At 46.8% G+C, this 22,075-nt stretch overlaps 1 protein-coding gene across 1 annotated transcript; it reads left to right on the top strand.

The window, feature by feature from the left end:
• Positions 1 to 1,903: 1,903 nt before the first annotated feature.
• On the top strand, positions 1,904 to 21,198 carry MUC13 (mucin 13, cell surface associated). Its single transcript, XM_083155093.1, has 12 exons — positions 1,904 to 2,190; positions 3,758 to 4,375; positions 6,776 to 6,901; positions 8,028 to 8,125; positions 9,340 to 9,398; positions 10,061 to 10,218; positions 12,605 to 12,742; positions 13,154 to 13,271; positions 15,466 to 15,503; positions 17,192 to 17,279; positions 17,558 to 17,762; positions 20,247 to 21,198. The coding sequence occupies exons 1-12, from the start codon at positions 2,127 to 2,129 to the stop codon at positions 20,286 to 20,288; spliced, it is 1,752 nt and encodes a 583-aa protein (XP_083011219.1). The 5' UTR covers positions 1,904 to 2,126; the 3' UTR covers positions 20,289 to 21,198.
• The last annotated feature ends 877 nt before the right edge of the window (positions 21,199 to 22,075 follow it).

Genomic DNA, 22,075 nt, shown 5'->3' with positions numbered 1-22,075 from the left:
AGATATTAGTATGCAGTGTACATTGGGAGATAGATAGATAGATATTAGTATGCAGGGTACATTGGGAGATAGATAGATAGATAGATAGATAGATAGATAGATAGATAGATATTAGTATGGAGGGTACATTGGGATATAGATAGATAGATAGATATTAGTATGCAGTGTACATTGGGAGATAGATAGATAGATAGATAGATAGATATTAGTATGGAGGGTACATTGGGAGATAGATAGATAGATATTAGTATGGAGGGTACATTGGGAGATAGATAGATAGATAGATAGATAGATAGATAGATAGATAGATAGATAGATATTAGTATGCAGTGTACATTGGGAAAGAGATAGATAGATAGATAGATAGATAGATAGATAGTACTTCTGTATGATGTGACTGTGGAAATGAAGTACACTACTTTGCATGTTCTACACCGCTGTGGGATTTGGTTATCACTCAGATCGGCCATGTGCCAATGACGAAACTGCCTGTCACACCAATAATGCCTTCATGCCGACGGTCCACGTATAATATATTCCTATAACATACGTTGATGGAGAAACTGAGGCAGGCAGACATCATTACCTGTAAGCTAACAGCACCCATAAAGATCCTTATCAAAATATGAGGCAGAGGGGAGAACAAAGTCCCTTCTTATCTCCCAGGACAACTTATTTTATTATCCGACAGCTCTGATTAACTCCATCCGATCCTTCCGGGACCTTGGTTCTGGGGCTGTGGTTGGGTCTATAGGTTACCGGATCTTGGCCCTTATTCTGATTGACGCGGACTTTACCGCGTACTTACGGATCGCGTCTTTACGGCGTCTGCGCATGCGTGGAGAACGCTACGCGCATGTGCCACGCCTTGACTCGGTACCAGTTCGGGCAAATCCCGTCCAAAACTGTTCACCGCTATCAGTCGGGAAATAGGGGCGTATTATGGGCGTCATGCGGAATGACACATGGGCGTAGTTTCAAAGTGGGCAAAACGGGGCGGAAACATGGGCGGACACGGGGGAGTACACTTATGTTGGGGGGCGTACATTCGGAAACCACTCCGAATGCACGCGATCAAAAAGGGCAGAAATGTGCGGTGTCCACAAGTGTACTATTGCTTTGCGGACACCACTCGTTCATGCGGTAGGCGAACGTACGCCTAATGACTACAACCATTAACACCTGAACCCAATAGAATCTACTCCTTTACTCATTACTCACTAATAGGCCGCTTGTCAGTGCTTTAATTGAAACCATTGCTGCTTCAAGGAAACCTTACTAGTCCCCCACATATGCTGTACTTGTCAGACACTTTCAAACTGCTAACAATGGACATGACAGAATATTAATACTAGCAATACACATGTGTATTTGACATGTACTCATGAAACCACACATTTTGGGTAAAGTAAACACATTTATTTATATTCATGTCACAGTTAATGCCAGTGTGATGCAATGACCATAAAATAATACATACAAACAATAAACAACATGGCAGGAATGCAGCAAAATAAATAATAATACAAAACAAATATAATTGCACACAGATGGACTCCAGCACCTCCTATGTGTTTGTTATGTGTTTGTATGTGGTTGTTTGGCGTAAATACTCCGCTTACGTGCGGTAGCACCGCTTGGCTCCCGTTCGGATGCGGTATTCCCGAGCATACTCTGTAATACTCTGTAATACCGTGCCGAATCGGAGTGTTTCTCCCGCACACGCATGGTTTGTATGTCGTCCGTAAACACGCCCTGTTCTTAAAGAGTGAGTCCGTCCGAATGCGGAGGACACGTGGGCGTTTCTACGGACGATGGCCGCATGCGGCAAAACACCGTGGCGTGCGGACCGCTCCGTAAGAATGCGGGAATATCCGCACAGATCAGAATAAGGGCCCTTGTATGGTTCTATTGTATATGAATATAGTGCAGTGATGGTACACAAAGGAGGATGGGGCTTCACTCGCCTCTGCAACCTGCTGGTGCGAAAACCCTAATAATTAACCGGAGGACAATTAGCAGCTGACGTCAGTGGCACAGGGGTGGACTCTGGACCGGTGTGTGCAGGAATAAAGATGCAAAACTGTGAAGCATAAGTCATTTCCCTGCCAGGCGGTGACAGAACAATGAGGGCGCTTCTATTGATTTGTGTAACCTCCAACTTTCTACTGGCCTGCTCGGGGCAAGGAGGTAAGAGGGATCTCTGGCCTCCCACAAGATCTTGGGGCGCATGGAAAAACTATGCTGGAACTGTGTGTGTTATATTATTAATATGATGGGCACACAGGAGATCTGTCCAGGAGATTATTAGGGGAACACCTCGCTAGCAGATTGCTTTCTTACAGTCAAATAATGCAGACAGTGGCGGAGGCTTGCTTATTTTCTGGGTACATTGGCTGAAGTGCACTTAAATGCATTTTTGGCAGTTTTGGCAAAAAAATTGTGATTTTGTGATTTTGCTGTTTTTGTGAAAGATAACACCATAAAGTTTGGATGAGATGGAGACAAAAATGTGATCATAAGGATTGCATACTTCCATCTGCACAATCTCCCCTTTCCTGCTTAGTCCGAAAAGGCCTCTACACACTCCAAACACTTATGCAAATTAGCAATTTCTAACGCAATTCACTAATGCGCCCAATACTTAGTGCTATCTTCTGTAGCTGTAAGGTGTTTCATTATTCCACCAAATGCTTAGATGTTTTTTTTCTGTAGGATCTAACACGTTTCACTAATGCGCACAACGCTTTGGTTTTTTTTCTGTAGGCTAACGCATTTCATTAATCCTCCAAATGTTTAGCTCTTTTTTTCTGTAGTCTCTAACGCGTTTCATTAATCCACCAAATGCTTAGCTCTAGGTTCTTTTGCCACTGATGCGTTTGATAAATCCACCAAATGCTTATATTTTTCTTCTGTAGCCACTAACACGTTTCATTAATCCACCAAATGCTTAACTCTAACTTCTGTAGTCACTAACGCATTTCATTATTCCACTAAATGCTTCGCTCTTTTTTTCTGTAGGGCTAACGCGTTTCATTAATCCACCAAATGCTTAACTCTATCTTCTGTAGTTACTAACTCATTTCATTAATCCACCAAATGCTTGGCTCTATTTTCTGTAGAAACAAACCTGTTTTGTTATTCCACCAAATGCTCAGCTCTTTTTCTGTAGTCGCTAACGCGTTTCGATATTTCACCAAAAGCTTAGCTCTATTTTCTGTTGCCACTAATGCCTTTCATGAATCCACAAAATGCTTAGTTCTATTTCCTGTAGCCTCCAGCATGTTTTAGTAAGCCGCCAAATGCTTACCACAATTTTCTGTTGTCTATTATTGTTTAAGATTTTTATGTACCATGTTTTTTCCTCTTCTTTTTTTAATGTTTGAAACCTGATTGGAGGAAATGATATAGTATTATTGATCACCTTTAATCCAATTATATACTCACAAACTATTTACTACAATAATTGGGGATCCACCTCTCACCTCTCTGTCTGCTCTTGTCTTATTAATGTTTTGTTCAGATTTGTAAAGCGCCACAATATATGCATATAGATTTGTACATCTATATACAATAATGTCAGATAGTAGTAGTAGTAGTACGTTTATTTATAGATACCACTATAAATATAAATATTTATAGATACCACATATATATCGATTCTTAAACATCATGCATACAGAAAGAATTGTTATATATTTTGGCTCTATAATACTTTCCGCAAATAATTTTATTCCCACTCTGTCTCTTGTTTAAGGTTCTTCCAATGGGACCACACCGGCAGTGTCAGAACACAATTCTACAAGCAGTGTTATCGTGCCAACCACAAGCAATCACACGATGACAACTGTTGCTATCAATCAGTCCACCGCTACACCCAGCAACCAGTCCACAGCTGCACCCAGCAACCAGTCCACCGCTGCACCCAGCAACCAGTCCACCGCTGCACCCAGCAACCAGACCACCGCTGCACCCAGCAACCAGACCACTGCTGCACCCAGCAACCAGACCACTGCTGCACCCAGCAACCAGACCACTGCTGCACCCAGCAACCAGTCCACCGCTGCACCCAGCAACCAGTCCACCGCTGCACCCAGCAACCAGTCCACCGCTGCACCCAGCAACCAGTCCACCGCTGCACCCAGCAACCAGACCACCGCTGCACCCAGCAACCAGACCACTGCTGCACCCAGCAACCAGACCACTGCTGCACCCAGCAACCAGACCACTGCTGTGCCAGGCAACCAGACCACCGCTGCACCCAGCAGCAATGAGACCACCGCTGCGCCCAGCAACCAGACCACCCCTGCAGCCAGCAATCAGACAACTTCTGAGGCCAACAATCAGACCACCCCTGGACATCCCACAACATCCAGTGAGTAAGCGCTGGGGATGAACACTAATCACTGTACCAACCTGTGGCTGCAGCACAGTTCAAATTTCAAATATGGGAGCTGCACTAACTGCCAGTGAGTCCATTTTGTAATGGCAGTTGCTGTCAGTGGGCGTGGCTTCCTTATTTTAAACTGTGCTGCAGCCCCTCCTCTGGAGCCGCCACTGGTCCCAACTGTCACATCTAGCATCGGCTATACAGACCACAGCCTGGCAGCCATTTTATCTCCTCAATCTTACAAGTCTTCACCTGTGTGTCCTCCACATCTGCAGCCACTGGGGGACACTTGGTGGGAAATAACCCCCACATTGTGAAAAGTTTGCAGACAGAACTAAATTTGGCCTCCCAATGACCCCTACAGAGGTTCCCATGTAGGATTATTGTACAATTTTGCACTGATATGGGCAGCTGATATCTGGCGGCTTTGGCCTCTCGGGCCGAGCGTCCTGATTGGTTCCTTGCCAGCGTACGAGTGCAGAGAGAAGCGGATTTAAGAGAATTGGGTTTTTTTTTTGCACTGTACATGCCATGGTTATACTGCGCATGCGCCAAGTTTGTGCCACTAGTGATTGGTAGCTAGCGAGCATTTGTTGGAGTTATCGGGGGTGGGGCATGTCAAACGCAGGCGATGTCACAGCCTGTGTCAGCATCATCGTACACAGTTGTAAAGGCTCCTGCATCTTAGTTACATCCGCATGGAATCTGTAGAGATCCGTCTCCCACCACCACTCTGCGCCCCCCAGGGCCCAGCGCTCCAGGCTGCAGCCTGACCAGCCTATTGGTTGAACAGACCCTGGCTGTGGGTGCGGGAGCTTGTGCGTTGGAGGGTCTCCAAAGGCAGCACCGCTAGGAGCGTACCCCAGTGCTGCAAGGTGCACATTTCAAGGGGTAAAAGCAGCCTGCAGGTAGAGACAGTAACCCACAGTCAGCAGCTAGCGCCCACCGCTGGACGCAGGCAACGGTGGCGGCAGTAGTAGAAAGACACGGAGTCACTTAACTCTGGAGAGGGGCATGAAAGGACCGTGAGCGTACAACCAGCCCCGACTCCCACCGGCAAGCCGAGAAATAGTTTAGCGGGATGTCATTCCACATTCAATATAGGACTGTAGTTTGTGTAAATAAAAAATCCGCTTATGTTACAGGCTGTTTTGAAAAATGGCAGTTGGGGGCTAGTTGGTTGGTACTTATCTCTCCACTTTATTTCTCTCTGAGAGCCAGATTCTCTAAGCTTCAAAAGTGATAAAATGGAGAGTGATAAACAGCCAGCCAATCAGCTCCTACCTGCCATGTCACAGACTGTGTTTGAAAAATGTCAGACAGGAGCTGATTGGCTGGCTGTTTATCACTCTCCATTTTATCACTTTTGAAGCTTAGAGAATCTGGCCCTGAGGCTTAATACATAGGCCACTAATACCCCTTTTAGACCAAAACGCCGGGTCGCACCCGGCTTTTTGGACCCTGGTTGAAGCCGGTTGCGACCCGGCGTTTAGGGGCATTTACACCGGACGGGCTTAAACGCCCGCACCCCCTCCCGCCCCTTCCCGGCGCTTGAAGATGACAGCGCTCCCTCCCTCCCCCGTCGCTGCTGCTGTCTGCAGAGTACAGCAGAAGCAGCGCCGGCTGTCAGTCTCAGACTGACAATCCGTCCAACCTGCGGACGCTGCGGTCCGCAGGTTGGACGTTCCCCATTCATGTAAATGGGAGCCGGGTCATCCGACCCGGCGTTCCCATTTACACCGCCCTCTACCCCAGTCCTAGCCGTGTTCTACCCAGGTCAGGACCTGGGTAGAAGTCCCGTGTAAAGGGACACGGCGTTAGGGATTTACACCACTGAAGATCCGGGTCTGACCCGCCGCTGACCCGGATTTTTCGGCGGTGTAAAAGGGGTATTATTTAGGAATAATAATAAGGTGCCGGATGACCCTCTGACAGTCAAGTCGGACAGTAGACCAACATAGGGATCCCACCTAACAGGCACCACGTCCCCATAGAGGGAAGATAGAAACTGTGACGAGCCACGGAGCCCGCAAGGGGCTTCTTTGCGCTCTTCCCCCTGTCAGAGTACCGGCGGCTCGGATTCCGATGTGGGTATACTAGCTGTCAGAATCCTGACTGACAACCCCTCATACCCGCTGATACAGCCAACTGGCACAGGGGCATAATATAAGTAAAGCACCGAGTGCAGTGTGGGCCCTGCTGGTCTCAGGGGCCCGTGTATCCATCATAGATGTTCCATTGGGACTGCTGACGCAGGAGGTATCTCTGATGTCATCACCTGCATTAATGTGAGGGTACTAAGACCGTGCAGGTGATTTTTGGGGTAGACTCCCCACCCATGTATGTCCTGTCACACCTTGTAATCGGCTGTTTATCTCTACACAGAGCCAACGTCTTGTACGGCGGACATTTGTGGAAACCAATCCAGCTGCCTGCAGCTTGCCAACGCCTACGTCTGCCTGTGCCCACTGAACTATTACTACGACCAGGGCAGCTTAACCTGCAATCCAGGTGAGAATGGCTCCTGTCTGTTCGGCTCACATAAAATGAGATACTATCATCAGTACTATGTTCATTAATGGCCGGGTCTTGGGATCACCAACTGGGTGGAAATGGTCTGTTATCTGCATAAATATTTGGTCGTTTCTCAAAAATTAAGTTTACCAGGGTTACAACCAAACAGCAACAGAAAGCAAACAGCATTTTCCTGGCCGCGCAGGAATTCTTGCATCTGCCAAGTTCCTGGTAGGATCAGCTGAAGGTCACAAAAACTTTTTTTCCCCTTTCTTAAAATAGAGAAGCACAATTTTTTTTTTAAATGTTGTTGATTGCGCCACCTGGTGGATTTTGTAGGAAACTGCAGCTATGGATCAATAGCGTCAAATAGGGGAAGGTTTATCAAACAAGAAGCTCTGTTGCTGGCACCTTCCTCATGGGTCAGCCACAGAGGCGGATTATTAGACCTCTTGGGGCCCTAGCGATGGGGTGGGGGGGGGGGGGGTGTTGGCGAAGGCAGTTGCAGTTTTGCAAAGTCTCACATATTTAGACATGAGCTGGGGTTGCAGTGGAGGGGGGGGGGGGTGGATTGAAACTGAGTTCCACCACCTCTAGTGGTGGGGTGGAACATTTTTTCCTCCACATTGGCCATGCACAGTAATTATTGCAGAAAAGCATTCTAGTTTGAAAGGGGATGTCAAAAACCCTACCACTGGCCCTGTCTCTGCCTAATGTGGGAGGGGAGAGGGGGTAATTAGGTGGCCTCCATGACCACTTTAAGCCCTGGACATAAGCCAGTTCACTGACAGTATGACAGTGGGGTAGCCCGCCAACACACTGGAAAGGGGTGGGATGTGGGTGGGGTCACATTCGGAACTGTGTGTTTGGGGGTGTGGCCAGTGCAATCACATTCTCGTGGCCACGCCCACACAGTGCAATGCCAGTATTTCTGGACAACGGTGAGTGCGGCTACAAGGACGCAAAACCGGGCGGCGGGTAGCAGCGTTCACCTGGTTGCTAGGCTGCAATATGTAGAGACCTGCAGATAGAACCCAGCATCCCAGGTTACACGATCCACCAGCGCAGACATAGGAAAACCTATGTTCATGAATGTGAAATAACCGTATGCGTTCTTATCCAGGTGAAAGCTTTTTTGGTGATCTTCGCGTTGCCATGACATTTAATCCAAGCGTATCGTCACAAGAATATGCCGCTATATACCAATACGTGATAACTAACGTGAGTACAATTCATCAGCAAATAATATTCTAGTGTTCATTATATCATCATCAACATGCAGGAACCAGAATAACACTGCATTATGGGATAGCGAGATGGGGACAGAGAGACGATGGTTGCCAAGCATCGATGTTCCTGGCTTAATGGAAATGGTTCTTCCGTTCTATGCTGGGGGTGTGGCCACTTCACAAAATTAGGTCACGCCCCTTCAGCAGCAGCTCACACCCACAGCATGTGCTGTTCTGACAGCAGGCTCAGCATGGGCAATCACACTCAGGGCGGGATGTATTAAAATACATCGCCGCCCTTCGCGCCCCCCCCGCCGCGATGCCGCCGCATATGTACTAACATATGCGGCTGGCATCGCGATGCGGTGACGGAGGCCCCCCGCGATACCTGTACTGTGGTCTGCGGGGGGTCTCCGTCACCTCCCAGCCGGCTTGTCCTGCAGCTTTCACGCCGGGGACAGCTAAGCAAGCTGTCCCCGGCGCTTCCTCCTCCCCCTGCAGCCGGAAGGACGTCCGGCTGCGTTGCTAGGGGGAGGAAGGGCTTACCTTCCGGGGTCCAGGAGGACCTGCAAGAAGGTAAGCCCAAGGGAGGGGGGAAAGGGGGGGTCGGCGAGGCGGCGGGGTTGTGGCGACGCGGCGGGCGGCGAAAAGAAGCCCATAGGCTTCTATAGGGTATCGCCACCCAAAGGTGGCGATACCCTACACTGCGGTGACGTGGCGAACGGGTTTTAGTACATAGGAAAATGCGGTAAAACGGGGGTTTTACCGCATTTTCCATTTAGTACATCTCGCCCTCAGTGAGAAGTTGCAGCACACCGCATGTTGTACGTGTGTGCTGCTGCTGCTGCCCAGGAGGGATGGAGGGTGGGGGGGTCGGACCAGGGCAAGCCCGGGCCCAGTTAATTAATACCCGCTCACCCCCCCCCCCCCCCCCCTATGTGGCCCTGGAATATCTGGGGCTCACTGTACATGTGCGCCAAGTAACCATTGATGGTTAAACCATTAGAGGAGAGTGATAAACAACCAGCCAATCAGCTCCCAACTGTCATATTTCAAACCCAGCCTGTAACATGACAGTTAGGAGCTGATTGGCTGGCTTCTCTCCATTTAATCCATTTTTGATGATAGAGGCATTATTGGATTACTTACTACTGTACTAATGGATATCATTGTATATGTCCTGAAATATATATTTTATGTTCACAGTTTCAAAAATGTTTTCTCGGTTTCGATGGATATAAGGAAACCGTTGTATTGGACATGAAGTAAGTGCAGACTTTATAGTCTTTATTTGGTGTGAGGGGTGTTGGGGAGGAGGCACAAGTGGGGGAGAAGGAGGAGACGGTAGCCCACGGGGAGAAGGAAGGGAGGAGAGGAGAAATTAGGGGTGCGGAGGTGAGGGGTTCATAGGGGAGCGGTGCAATCAAAACATTTTAATGCTGGAAACACACTATAAGATTATCTGTCCAATCTTTCTGGTTGGAAGGAAAATCTGCTCCCGAACACAGGAAACAGACAACAATGGACTGCAGAATATTTGGTTAAATTAGTTGGTTTAACCAATTTATCTGAACATCCAATTTGCCCATTTTCTGTCGTTTGGGAGCAAATTAAGCATTGTCATTCGCATACATTATCAGATTTTCATTCCAACCATAACTATTGGACAGATAGTCTTATAGTGTGTTTCCATAATTAGCCAAGCAAATAGAGATATTGGCTAATTATAAGAATAAAGCCACCCTGAACGTTTGTCCCCTCCTCATACGCCACCCCTAAATACACTCCCATCGTTGTGCAAGTCAAGGGAAATGTCAATAAAGAATACATTTTAAATACATTAGAAATGATCTCTTTTACACTCCAGCAGAAGAGCTGACAATCTCCCCATCCTCCGCCTTGCTGATAATATTAATCTGTTTTGCAGGTTAGTCTCATCTGCGGCTCAGGCCAGAAGCAGCCGTAATACGGATACAGTCTCCGTCAAAGTAGCTCAAATATTCACCCAGGGAGCTACAACTGCACCCCAAGTGTCCCAAGCTATTGAGAATTACTTTGATAACTCCACTTTAGGAACATACAGTGGTAAGAACTTATTGTGTGTGTGCGCAAAGCCTCTGCGTCCTCCGCCTGCTCCACCCTCTGTGTCCTCCACCTGCCCCACCCTCTGTGTCCTCCACCTGCTCCACTCTCTGTGTCTCTATGGGGGGGGGGGGGAGTGTCAGTTGAGCGGCCAATGAGATGACTTACCAGGATGTGCACCCGCTATGAAGCCCACTTCTGGGAGGAGCATGGCACTTTTCGCCTTCCAGTGCCCTTGGTGCATATGTACTTTTGCACACTTGGGCGGTACATGTCGGCCCTTTAATATATGTTGCTATGTTACCGCTGACATTAGCCAGTATGGGGGAAATTTACTAAAGGAAATTTGTAAAAAAAAATAGGTGTATTTGTATTAAGAAATACACTTATTTTTGGCATTTACTATCCCGAAAATACGCCAATTCGTATTTGTATTGATGGCACATCAATACGAATACGAATTGCCGTATTTTCAGGATAGTAAATGTCAAAAATAAGTGTATTTCTAAATACAAATACACCTATTTTTTACAAATTTCCTTTAGTAAATTTCCCCCTATATCTCCACCAGGGTTGGCCAAACCGGTCCTTGGGATCTACTAACAGTCCATGTTTTCCTGACCACCTGTGGATCTGTAGAATGTGTCGGTTAGGAATAAATGCAGCATATGTTTGAAAATGTTACAGTTACTAATGACTGCAACTGTGCACATAATAGGGGGTCTAGGATATGTGACAGTTAGTAATGACTGCACCTGTGCACCAGCTAGGTGGTCTGGGGAATGTAAACTGTTAGTACATTTGGAGGACCAGTTTGGCCAGTCCTGATCTACTTTGGAGTAACAATTTGTAGACTGTGGACGTACTGTCCTCTGCAGAGCATCGATCTTCTGTAATCAGCCCTCAGCATTTACATGTTTGGCCACATTTGCCGTTTCACTCTACAAACATACACGTAAGGATTCTGTCCAAGAGGAGGTGCGTTCTTACGTATCTATGGCGACTCACACATATCCCCCTATACATCCAACCACAATGCCATATTATTCATGTCTGGCATACAATGGGTTATACTAACGATAGCAACTGTGTTAGTGGTAAATGTTAGTGGTAATACTCACAATAGGCTATTTATACACAATATGATAATGTAACGTAGAGTCATATACACAGTGGAGAATAGTACATCACATTATTACACACTTCCTCTTCCCCTGTCTAATCCCATCTCTGTATCCCCCCCCCCCCCCTCCCCACCATCTCTCTCCCCCTCTACCACCCTGTCTCGCTCAGTAGATGATCCCCCTAGTTTAATATACACATACGTGGTTTGTCCGCTCACTACAGAAATGTGAACGTCCACTTTGAAGCACATTGTACCGCTTGGACATACGCTTGGTGTCAGCACCGGATAGAGGCACCTGTGCAGGTGCACCCTCCTCATTAATAGGTAGCTAGTGATATACATAATAGGGACTTGCCGAGAGAACCCCCCTCCAAAGGTGGGGGGACTCCAATGGTTGCTGAAATTCCCCTCCACAACAGACCCAGTCTCCTCCAGAAGGTGCCCCATGTTCAGTGGTTCTACATCAGATTGCTGGGACATGGATTGTTCCACCTGAGCTCATGGAAGAAAACCCACGAAACGCGTGAGAGTCTGAGAAGTGTCACTTTAGGCTGAGAACATGATTACATGGTAACAGGACAGATAGGAATACTAGATATTCATGTTGAGCCTCTGAAGGCCACTGGGTGACCCCTGAATAAGAATCCCCAGGTAATTGGGTGACCCCTGAGTGAGAATCCCCAGGTAATTGGGTGACCCCTCATGAGAATACCCAGGTAATTGGGTGACCCCTGATGAGAATACCCAGGTAATTGGGTGACCCCTGAGTGAGAATCCCCAGGTAATTGGGTGACCCCTGAGTGAGAATACCCAGGTAATTGGGTGACCCCTGATGAGAATCCCCAGGTAATTGGGTGACCCCTGATGAGAATCCCCAGGTAATTGGGTGACCCCTGAGTGAGAATCCCCAGGTAATTGGGTGACCCCTGATGAGAATCCCCAGGTAATTGGGTGACCCCTGATGAGAATCCCCAGGTAATTGGGTGACCCCTGATGAGAATCCCCAGGTAATTGGGTGACCCCTGATGAGAATCCCCAGGTAATTGGGTGACCCCTGATGAGAATCCCCAGGTAATTGGGTGACCCCTGATGAGAATCCCCAGGTAATTGGGTGACCCCTGATGAGAATCCCCAGGTAATTGGGACACCCTCCCTAGCGCTATTGCAGCGAATGCAGGCGCTGCGCTGTCACTGATAGGACCCGTTAGAGATGTTTGCGCAGCGGTGATTGTGTCCTTCATTTATGTGATATCTTCTCCCCAGAGGCAACGCTCTGCAGCGATGGAGTTTACTGTGATTTGGCGACAACTACGTGTTCCTTGGCCGCCGATGGGCAGTCGGCTCTGTGCACCTGTAAAGCTGGAATGTATTCCTCGTCACCTGTGGACACGTCCTGCAGAGGTACGGGGACATTACTTAGTAACATGTAATAACCTGACAGATGGCCTTATTCTAGTTCACTCTTTCTGACAAAATCCTTCTTAGATGGACAAAACCATGTGCACTGCAGGTGGGGCAGATGTAACATGTGCAGAAAGAGTTAGATTTGGGTTAGTTATTTTGTTTCTGTGCAGGGTAAATACTGACTGCTTTATTTTTACACTGCAATATAGATCTCACTTTGAAGTAAAACCCAACCCAAATCTAATTCTCACTGCACAAGTATCTGCCCCACCTGCAGTGCACATGGTTTTGTCCATCTTAGAAGGATTTTGACAGAAAGAGTGAACTAGAATAAGGCCCAGAGTTACTGACCCTGTGTAATAACCCGATGGTAAATAACTGTTGTGTTTGTTGCTTTGTGTGTTGCAGAGTGTAGCCCCACATGTGGCAGCGGAGACGGACAATACTGCAGGCAGGACGCCCCCAGCAACATCCCCATTTGTGCCTGCAAAGTGGGTTATAAATCTCAAGGGGAGGATTGTACAAAGTAAGACAATAGTGATACCACACTGCCACACACAGACAGCACACAGTGATACAACACTGCCACACACACCTAACACACAGTGATACAACACTGCCACACACACCTAACACACAGTGATACAGCACTGCCACACACACCTAGCACACAGTGATACAACACTGCCACACACACCTAGCACACAGTGATACAGCACTGCCACACACACCTAGCACACAGTGATACAACACTGCCACACACACCTAACACACAGTGATACAACACTGCCACACACACCTAACACACAGTGATACAGCACTGCCGCACACAGTGATACCACACTGCCACACACACCTAACACACAGTGATACAACACTGCAGCACACAGCTAACACACAGTGATACCACACTGCCGCACACAGCTAACACACAGTGATACCACACTGCCACACACACCTAACACACAGTGATACAACACTGCCGCACACAGTGATACCACACTGCCGCACACACCTAAGACACAGTGATACAACACCGCCACACACACCTAGCACACAGTGATACCACACCGCCACACACACCTAGCACACAGTGATACCACACCGCCACACACACCTAACACACAGTGATACAACACCGCCACACACACCTAACACACAGTGATACAACACCGCCACACACACCGAACACACAGTGATACCACTCTGCCAAACACACCTAACATACAGTGATACAACACTGCCACACACAGCTAACACACAGTGATACAACACTGCCACACACACCTAACACACAGTGATACAACTCTATGACACACACACACACACACTGATTGGCTGGCTGTTTATCACTCTCCATTTTATAATGTTTTAAGACTTAATGCTGTGTACACACGGTGAGATTTTCCCTTCGATTTTGACTATATCGTTCAAATCAAATCTAAATTGAATGTCTTTTTGCCGCATTCGATGCAGATTCGATCCCGATGCGTGCTCCCGTGTACTGTAAATTGAATAGAACATTAGACTTGCCAAGCAAAACTACATTGTATAAATCTAATGTCAATAAATGAAAACCGAAAAGCAATAGAGAAATCAAATAGTACAACTCGTATCTAAGCCCAGTCTCACCGTGTGTACACACCATTATACATCCCACCATAAGGAGCCCAGTGATCATTACATTATTGTGGGATAATCTCCTTTATTTGGAGGGGGGGGGGGGGGGTAGATACTGAAAATATTTAGTATAACCTTATTGTATGAAAGAGAGACCCCAGCATATATATATATCCGATACCTGCCGCAATGCCTCCATTTGGCCCCCAGATAACGCCACCATGAAAGAAGTTTGCACAGTTTTAATTCCTAAAAAAATATGATTGATACATAAAGGAGATTCATTCATTCACCACTAGAGGGAGACAATGATGCAGAATGGTGATCACACCAACACATGACATTCCGAATGCTCAGGAAACGCGTGGACCTTCAGTCACGGATCTAGGCATCTGTAGGGTGCAAACATTTGTACAATGTGATTGGAGATTGAGGTGTATCGATGACCATCGTTATATTTCATCCCCTGGTCAATACTCAATCATTAAAGAAAATGGTTTAGTTAGTACAGATATTCTGTCCTGAAGTGGAAAACCAGAGACTATTTTGTAGTTTTTGGGACAGAAATAATGAATGTGCCTTAGGGTGGGGGACGGGGTATCTGCTGGGCATGGAATGCCCTCTTCTAAGTGGGACACACAAGCTTTTCCCTTCCATGTGGAACTTGTATCCCTGGGTGGCCAGAAATCCAACCTTGTTCCTCTATGACGCGTTTTGCACTTTCCTGCCTCACATATGACGCGTTTCTTGGCTCGCTCCGAGCAATGTCATACAAACACTGAAAGCACCGCATGTAATAAGGGTCCGGAGACCCCTCACTCTCATGACTCATCTCAGACAGAAATGAAAAGAGAAGTTTAGGTAACAAAGGGGGAGGTCACAGAGGGGGTAGTTATATGTTCCATGTGTCCACCAATGACCTACCTGCAGATGTAAGTGCATCTCCCTGAGGTGGCGGCGAGAATTCCAGATACCACTAAGAGCAATAACTCTAGTAACAATTTTATTATTTTCTTTTTCAAATATTTATTTTGAAAAAAATGTTTCGATTTGTTGTAATGATTGCAGGCACTGATGGTTCTTCTCTGGTTTTCTTGCAGATGTGACTTTGGTTACTCGGGAGAAAATTGTGACGACAGTGAGTGTCTAGTATGGGTGCACAGACCCACACCCCCCTCTTACATGTTACCTGGACCCTCCCAGCCCATGGGGTCCCAGCGTTCTAGTTTCACAGATAGTCTGATCTGATTCATGTTATTTATTTCAGTGTTATAATAGATATATATTTATTTATTACCAGTTATTATATAGCTGACACATATTCCGCAGCGCTGTACAGAGAATATTATTGCCAGTTATTATATAGCGCACACATATTCCGCAGCGCTGTACAGAGATTATTATTACCAGTTATTATATAGTGCACACATATTCCGCAGCGCTGTACAGAGACTATTATTACCAGTTATTATATAGCGCACACATATTCCGCAGCGTTGTACAGAGAATATTATCACCAGTTATTATATAGCGCACACATATTCCGCAGCGCTGTACAGAGAATATTATTACCAGTTATTATATAGCGCACACATATTCCGCAGCGCTGTACAGAGACTATTATTACCAGTTATTATATAGCGCACACATATTCCATAGCGCTGTACAGAGACTATTATTACCAGTTATTTATATAGCGCACACATATTCCACAGCGCTGTACAGAGAATATTATTACCGGTTATTATATAGCGCACACATATTCCATAGCGCTGTACAGAGACTATTATTACCAGTTATTTATATAGCGCACACATATTCCGCAGCGCTGTACAAAGAATGTTTGAACAATCACAGCAGTCCCTGCCCCAGTGGAGATTACAGTCTATCATCATGCACACACACACACACACAATCATGTACGCACACATATTCTAGGCCAATTAACCTACCAGTATATTTTTGGATTGTGGGAGGAAACCTGGAGCACCCGGAGGAAACTCACGCCAGCACTGGGAGTATGTACAAACTCCGCACACATAGAGCCATGGTGGGAACCCATGACCTCAGTGCTGTGAGGGAGTAATGCAAACAATTACACCATCCGTGCTGCCCTAATCACCGCGGTCCGATGCGGACTCCCGCGGGTCTGTAGCTGCATCTTCTAATTGTTCATGCTGCAGGAAGATCAGAAGATGCAGCTAAATATCGGTGGGACTCAGGTATTTGGGTGCTCAGTGGCGCTCAGGTGTCCGGGTGCGTTCGGACACGTGGGTATTCAGACACTTGGGCGCTTTGGGCTGTCCGCTATTTGGGAGTTTGGGGTGCTTGTCTGCGTTAGGACACATTCTAGCACTTAGATGTTCAGGTGCTCAAGTATTTTGGGTTTGGGTATTCTGCCACTAAGGTAATAGGGCGCAATGGAGGGCTCGGGCACATAAGTACACTCAAGTGTTTGGGTGTTCGGGGCTCCCAGGCGATCAGCGTGGGGGGAGCACTGGCGAGGAGGGGGCGGTTTGTGGTGGGTGGTGCGGCCGGTAGCAGGGTGGAGCGGTGTTGCAGCAGTGCAGCCTGCGTGGCGAGACCTCTGACAACGTCACCCTGCGCAGTGCCTTACAGCCAGGGACAGGAGATGCCGGGAAGGGTCTTAACGAGTGCTCAGATGCTGCCCGGCATTAGACTGCATATGCAATATTGGGGCCAAATCCCGGGATCCCGAACAGGCCCATGATGGACACACACACGCACGCTCGCACGCACACACACACACAATAATAATAATAATGATACATTTTCTCTGGAGCTAATGTCCTATGTCCTCCCCAGATTTCCTTCTTATCCTGGTCATAGTTGGAGCAGTGCTCGGCGCCGCTGTTGTCGCATTACTTGGCGCAGTTATTGGAGTTTCCACCAGGTGAGGAAATCATGAGACTGATATCCCTCTTTAGTAATATGGCAATCTGCCACAAGATGGCGCTGACAACATATTCAACATATGGCGCCTTCTGTTTAATGTGGAACTACACTTTCCAGCGTGCTCCGCCACTGGTATAACATGCCCCAATAGAAATACTGTGACATGGCATGCTGGGATGTGTAGTTCTGCAGCAGCTGGAGGGCCACATGTGGAATACCCCTGGGTTCTAGTGTGATCTGATGCTATATACCGTGTCCTTCTTCCCACTACTACAGGTCCGGGAAAGGAAAGAACTACACTGAGCGCACACAGCTAATTAATAAGGCTGACGAGTTGTCTGTACCAGCGAGTCCGGTGCCTCGGAGCCTGTTCCCCAAAGTGCGAGCAAAGCCTGACCTGGGTCATGAGAACACCGCGGTCAATGTCTACGAAGACAACAATTCCTTCAGCCGTCCCATGCCACAACGAGATTACGATGAGGTGCGTCTAAGCGCATATTATTATTATGATGCGTCTGATTGGGTGGAAGTAAGCGCGCATTCCGCTGTCGCAGTCCTAGCCGGTTCTGAGTTGGGAGTAAAGCGAATTAAAATAAGTCAACTTTGTAAGTGGGTAACACCATGCTGCACTGCAGGTGGGGCAGATGCAACGGCAGATGGAACCCATGCACCTGGGTAACCGCATGCTGCACTGTAGACGGGGCAGATGGAACCAATGCACCTGGGTAACCACATGCTGCACTGCAGGCGGGGCAGATCTAACCCATGCACCTGGGTAACTGCATGCTGCACTGCAGGTGTGGCAGATTTAATCTGTTCACCTGAGTAACCCCAAGCTGCACTGCAGGTGGGGCAGATGTAACCCATGCACCTGGGTAACCGCATGCTGCACTGCGGGTGGGGCAGATGTAACCTGTGCATCTGGGTAACCCCATGCTGCACTGCATGTGGGGCAGATGTAACCTGTACACCTGGGTAACAGCTGGTTAGACAAAAAAGAGGAAAGGGTACTGAATTTTGGGTGCACTCAGAGGATGTCTCTGCAATAGGTCCAACTGATAGTTTCCACTTTATTTAAAATATAACCTTTATTATTAATCTTTAAAAAAAAAGAAGCTGTGCTAATTCCACCTTCTTAAGGATAGTACGATGTGCAATAAAGTCAAGAAAATGTGATTAAAAAACTGGAATTTGTGTGCTCCAGTGAATGTTTAGCATGTATTATATATATATATATATATATATATATATATATATATATATATATATATATATATATATATAGATTAGTACTGGGTTATTATAGGGAAATCACATGATTATATTGTTGCGTGTTCTGCTTCCTGCAGTGTGGCTGTTCTGTTATTGGATATTGTTGCAGCTTTGTTGTATTTGTCTGCTGTTTTATATGTATCCACTCACTGTAACAGAAAGGACTTCTGATTTATAAATGTTGCTATTACATACAAGACTTAATATTATTTTTTCAAACACATTGAATCCGAATTCTACTGTATTTCAGATAATTTGGTACATTTCTCCCTTGTAGGGAAGTAGGTCTTGTATTCAGATATGAGAGGTATATTTAACCCCTTTATTACCACACTGCAGGATAATGAGATTCTGCTGTTGCCTACATTGGACATAGTAGATAGTATGCATCATCACCTGCTTGGGGAATCTTATCGATTATTTTAATAGTCATTCCTATATTCCTGGGTTAGCTATATCCATAGCCAACTCCTGGTGTTGGTACTTGGTAGTTTACAAGTGAATGTGCAGTGACTGTTACCATTTGCTCTAACTCCCGTATTTAGTATCTGTCTAATATTGCTATTGCAGGTCCGTTATTGTAAGGCACAGTTCATGCTGCACTGCAGGTGGGGCAGATGTAACATGTGCACCAGGGTATCTACACAAATCTAGCTTTTAGATGATGTGCAGTGGAAAATGGCATGATTGGCAGGTCTCTCAGGAGGGGCACAATTCTAATGGAAACGGGTCATACTGGCTCCGCCCCTTCCCAGCAGTATGTTGTAGATGGGGAGGAGAGAAGGCACAGTGGGGCAGATGTATGAAGCCTTATGAAGGGTGCTTCCAGCCAATCTGCTACTTACTTTCATTTTTCAAACACAGCTGATTGGCTGATGCATTATCCCCTTCTATTTTATTATCTCCACTTTATCTCCACCAGGCTTAATACATCTACCCCAGTATTCACAGGTCTATCAGGAGGGGGCAGGGCCAAAATTACACAATGGTAATGAGGGGGGCTCCCAAGCGATCCGCAGGGCTATGGAATATTGTGCTTGGTCTCTTGGTTGCTACGGGCAACATCCCATCTTCAATAGAACTCCCGTCTTAGTAAATTTACCCCTAAGTTTCACTCCAATGAATGATGCTGATACAGTCACTTCACTCCGAGCACACCGCGGAGACGGGCTCCGTACGGATTAAGGCTGAATGGGCCCCTCACTGTGCACTCGCTGTAACCTGTTTTATAAGCCACCGCTGTGGATTGAAAGGTCTACGGTGTCTAATTTGACAGTCAAAAGGTCAACACTACACTACACCACTACACTACAGCACTACACTACACTACTACAACAATACACTACACTACAACAGTACACTACAGTACAACACTTCACTACTACACTACAACAGTACACTACTCTACAACACTACGCTACTACACTACAACACTTCACTCGTACACTACAACACTACACTACACTCCAACACTACACTACAACACTACACTACACTACAACACTACAATACACCACTTCACTACAACACTACACGACAACACTTCCATACAACACAACACTACACTACATTACAACACTACACTACAACACTACAAGGCCGAAATGCAGTAGGTTGCCATTGACAACCGACTACCGGATACTGCTCTGATGGCATTGTGTTAATGTTGATCTTGTCTCTCTTTCCATTACAGAATCACTGGTATGAAATGGCACGGAAGGACAGACAATACTAGAAGCACTCGGGGACTGCTTATGGACAATTATGGACCCCAGAAAACACCCGAGGGGGAGCATGTACCCCAGAAGTACAATGTATCAAGTTTTCTCAAGAGCCAAAAACGTTTCAACTGGGACAAATGATTCGACGCCGCAATTATCGCAGGTCAAGGATATCAGACCGCTTCCATCCTGGGATCCGGGGTGGGCCTGGGATAGGTCTAGGGTTCTAGGATGGATGGGGCCCACGCACCACTTCAGAGGCTGGTTTCTGACTGTTAACATTTTTGATTGATAAAAAAATTATAATTATTGCCACATTAGATACATCGCCACCGCCACGGTCAGGAGGATAGTGATAAGTCGCTACAACGCCATATAATTTCAGATCTAGGACGCAGACTGGTGTCGCCTATTATGTAGGTTATATGACTAGTTCTAGATTTTTACTATATTGTTCATTGTCTTTTATGTTTCTGAACTGGAGATCAGAGTCTCTTATCATCTGGGCCCACCCGGGGGATGAGTACAGGTCGGTCCTGTTAATGACAGTCCCCACGCTGATAGACATGGATCAGACTTGATAAAACACCCCTGGGTGTATGAGCGGCCCCTCGTCACAGCCTTGATGCCTGATTCATTTTGACCTTTTTTTAAATGCTATATTTTGATTGTGTTATTTTTTATATACACTGGACTTATTGGCGGGTACAATAAGCCCCTTTCCGTGAATGAGAGGAGGGGTATGATCAGTGCACTTAAGGAATCTGGGATCCCACAGACGGCGTCTCCGACTTCGTAGGCCAGCGCTGGTGACCGGCCATCGGCCAGGACATTGGGACTACATTGGACGTAATGTACAGGACCTGATTTACATGACTTTTTCCCTGTAATTTATTTGAAACCTTTAATCTTAATAAAGTAACTTAACACCTGGATGAGATTATTGTTATTACAGTGCTGGACCCCCTGACGAGCTTCCGTTGTGTGTTTGTTAGTAACGCGTCCTTATTTCGCACTTTATTACCGTTGGCTGCTCTTCCCAATGCCCACCGCTCAGCTCTGTCTGATAAAGATTTACAGAAACATATCACATGGACACCAAAAGTGAAATTATTACCCCCAGTGGTGTCACATGAGTGCCTACTGATCCCTGTGTATAACTGCCCCAGGGTACCTACAAGAGGGGGCAGGAGGGAAATTATTACCCCCAGTGGTGTCACACGAGTGCATACTGATCTCTGTGTATAACTGCCCCGGGGTACCTACAAGAGGGGGCAGGAGAGAAATTATTACCCCCAGTGGTGTCACACGAGTGCCTACTGATCTCTGTGTATAACTGCCCCAGGGTACCTACAAGATGGGGCAGGAGGGAAATTATTACCCCCAGTGGTGTCACACAAGCGCATACTGATCCCTGTGTATAACTGCCCCGGGGTACCTACAAGAGGGGGCAGGAGAGAAATTATTACCCCCAGTGGTGTCACACGAGTGCATACTGATCTCTGTGTATAACTGCCCCGGGGTACCTACAAGAGGGGGCAGGAGAGAAATTATTACCCCCAGTGGTGTCACACGAGTGCATACTGATCCCTGTGTATAACTGCCCCGGGGTACCTACAAGATGTGGCAGGAGAGAAATTATTACCCCAGTGGTGTCACACGAGGGCATACTGATCCCTGTGTATAACTGCCCCGGGGTACCTACAAGAGGGGGCAGGAGGGAAATTATTACCCCCAGTGGTGTCATCCCAGTGTATAACTGCCCCAGGGTACCTACAAGAGGGGGCAGGAGAGAAATGAT

The sequence above is a fragment of the Crinia signifera genome, chromosome 7 (genome assembly GCF_055691185.1).
Source record: "Crinia signifera chromosome 7, ASM5569118v1, whole genome shotgun sequence".
Lineage (NCBI taxonomy): Eukaryota > Metazoa > Chordata > Amphibia > Anura > Myobatrachidae > Crinia > Crinia signifera.
This window is presented reverse-complemented; position numbering and strand designations above follow the sequence as displayed.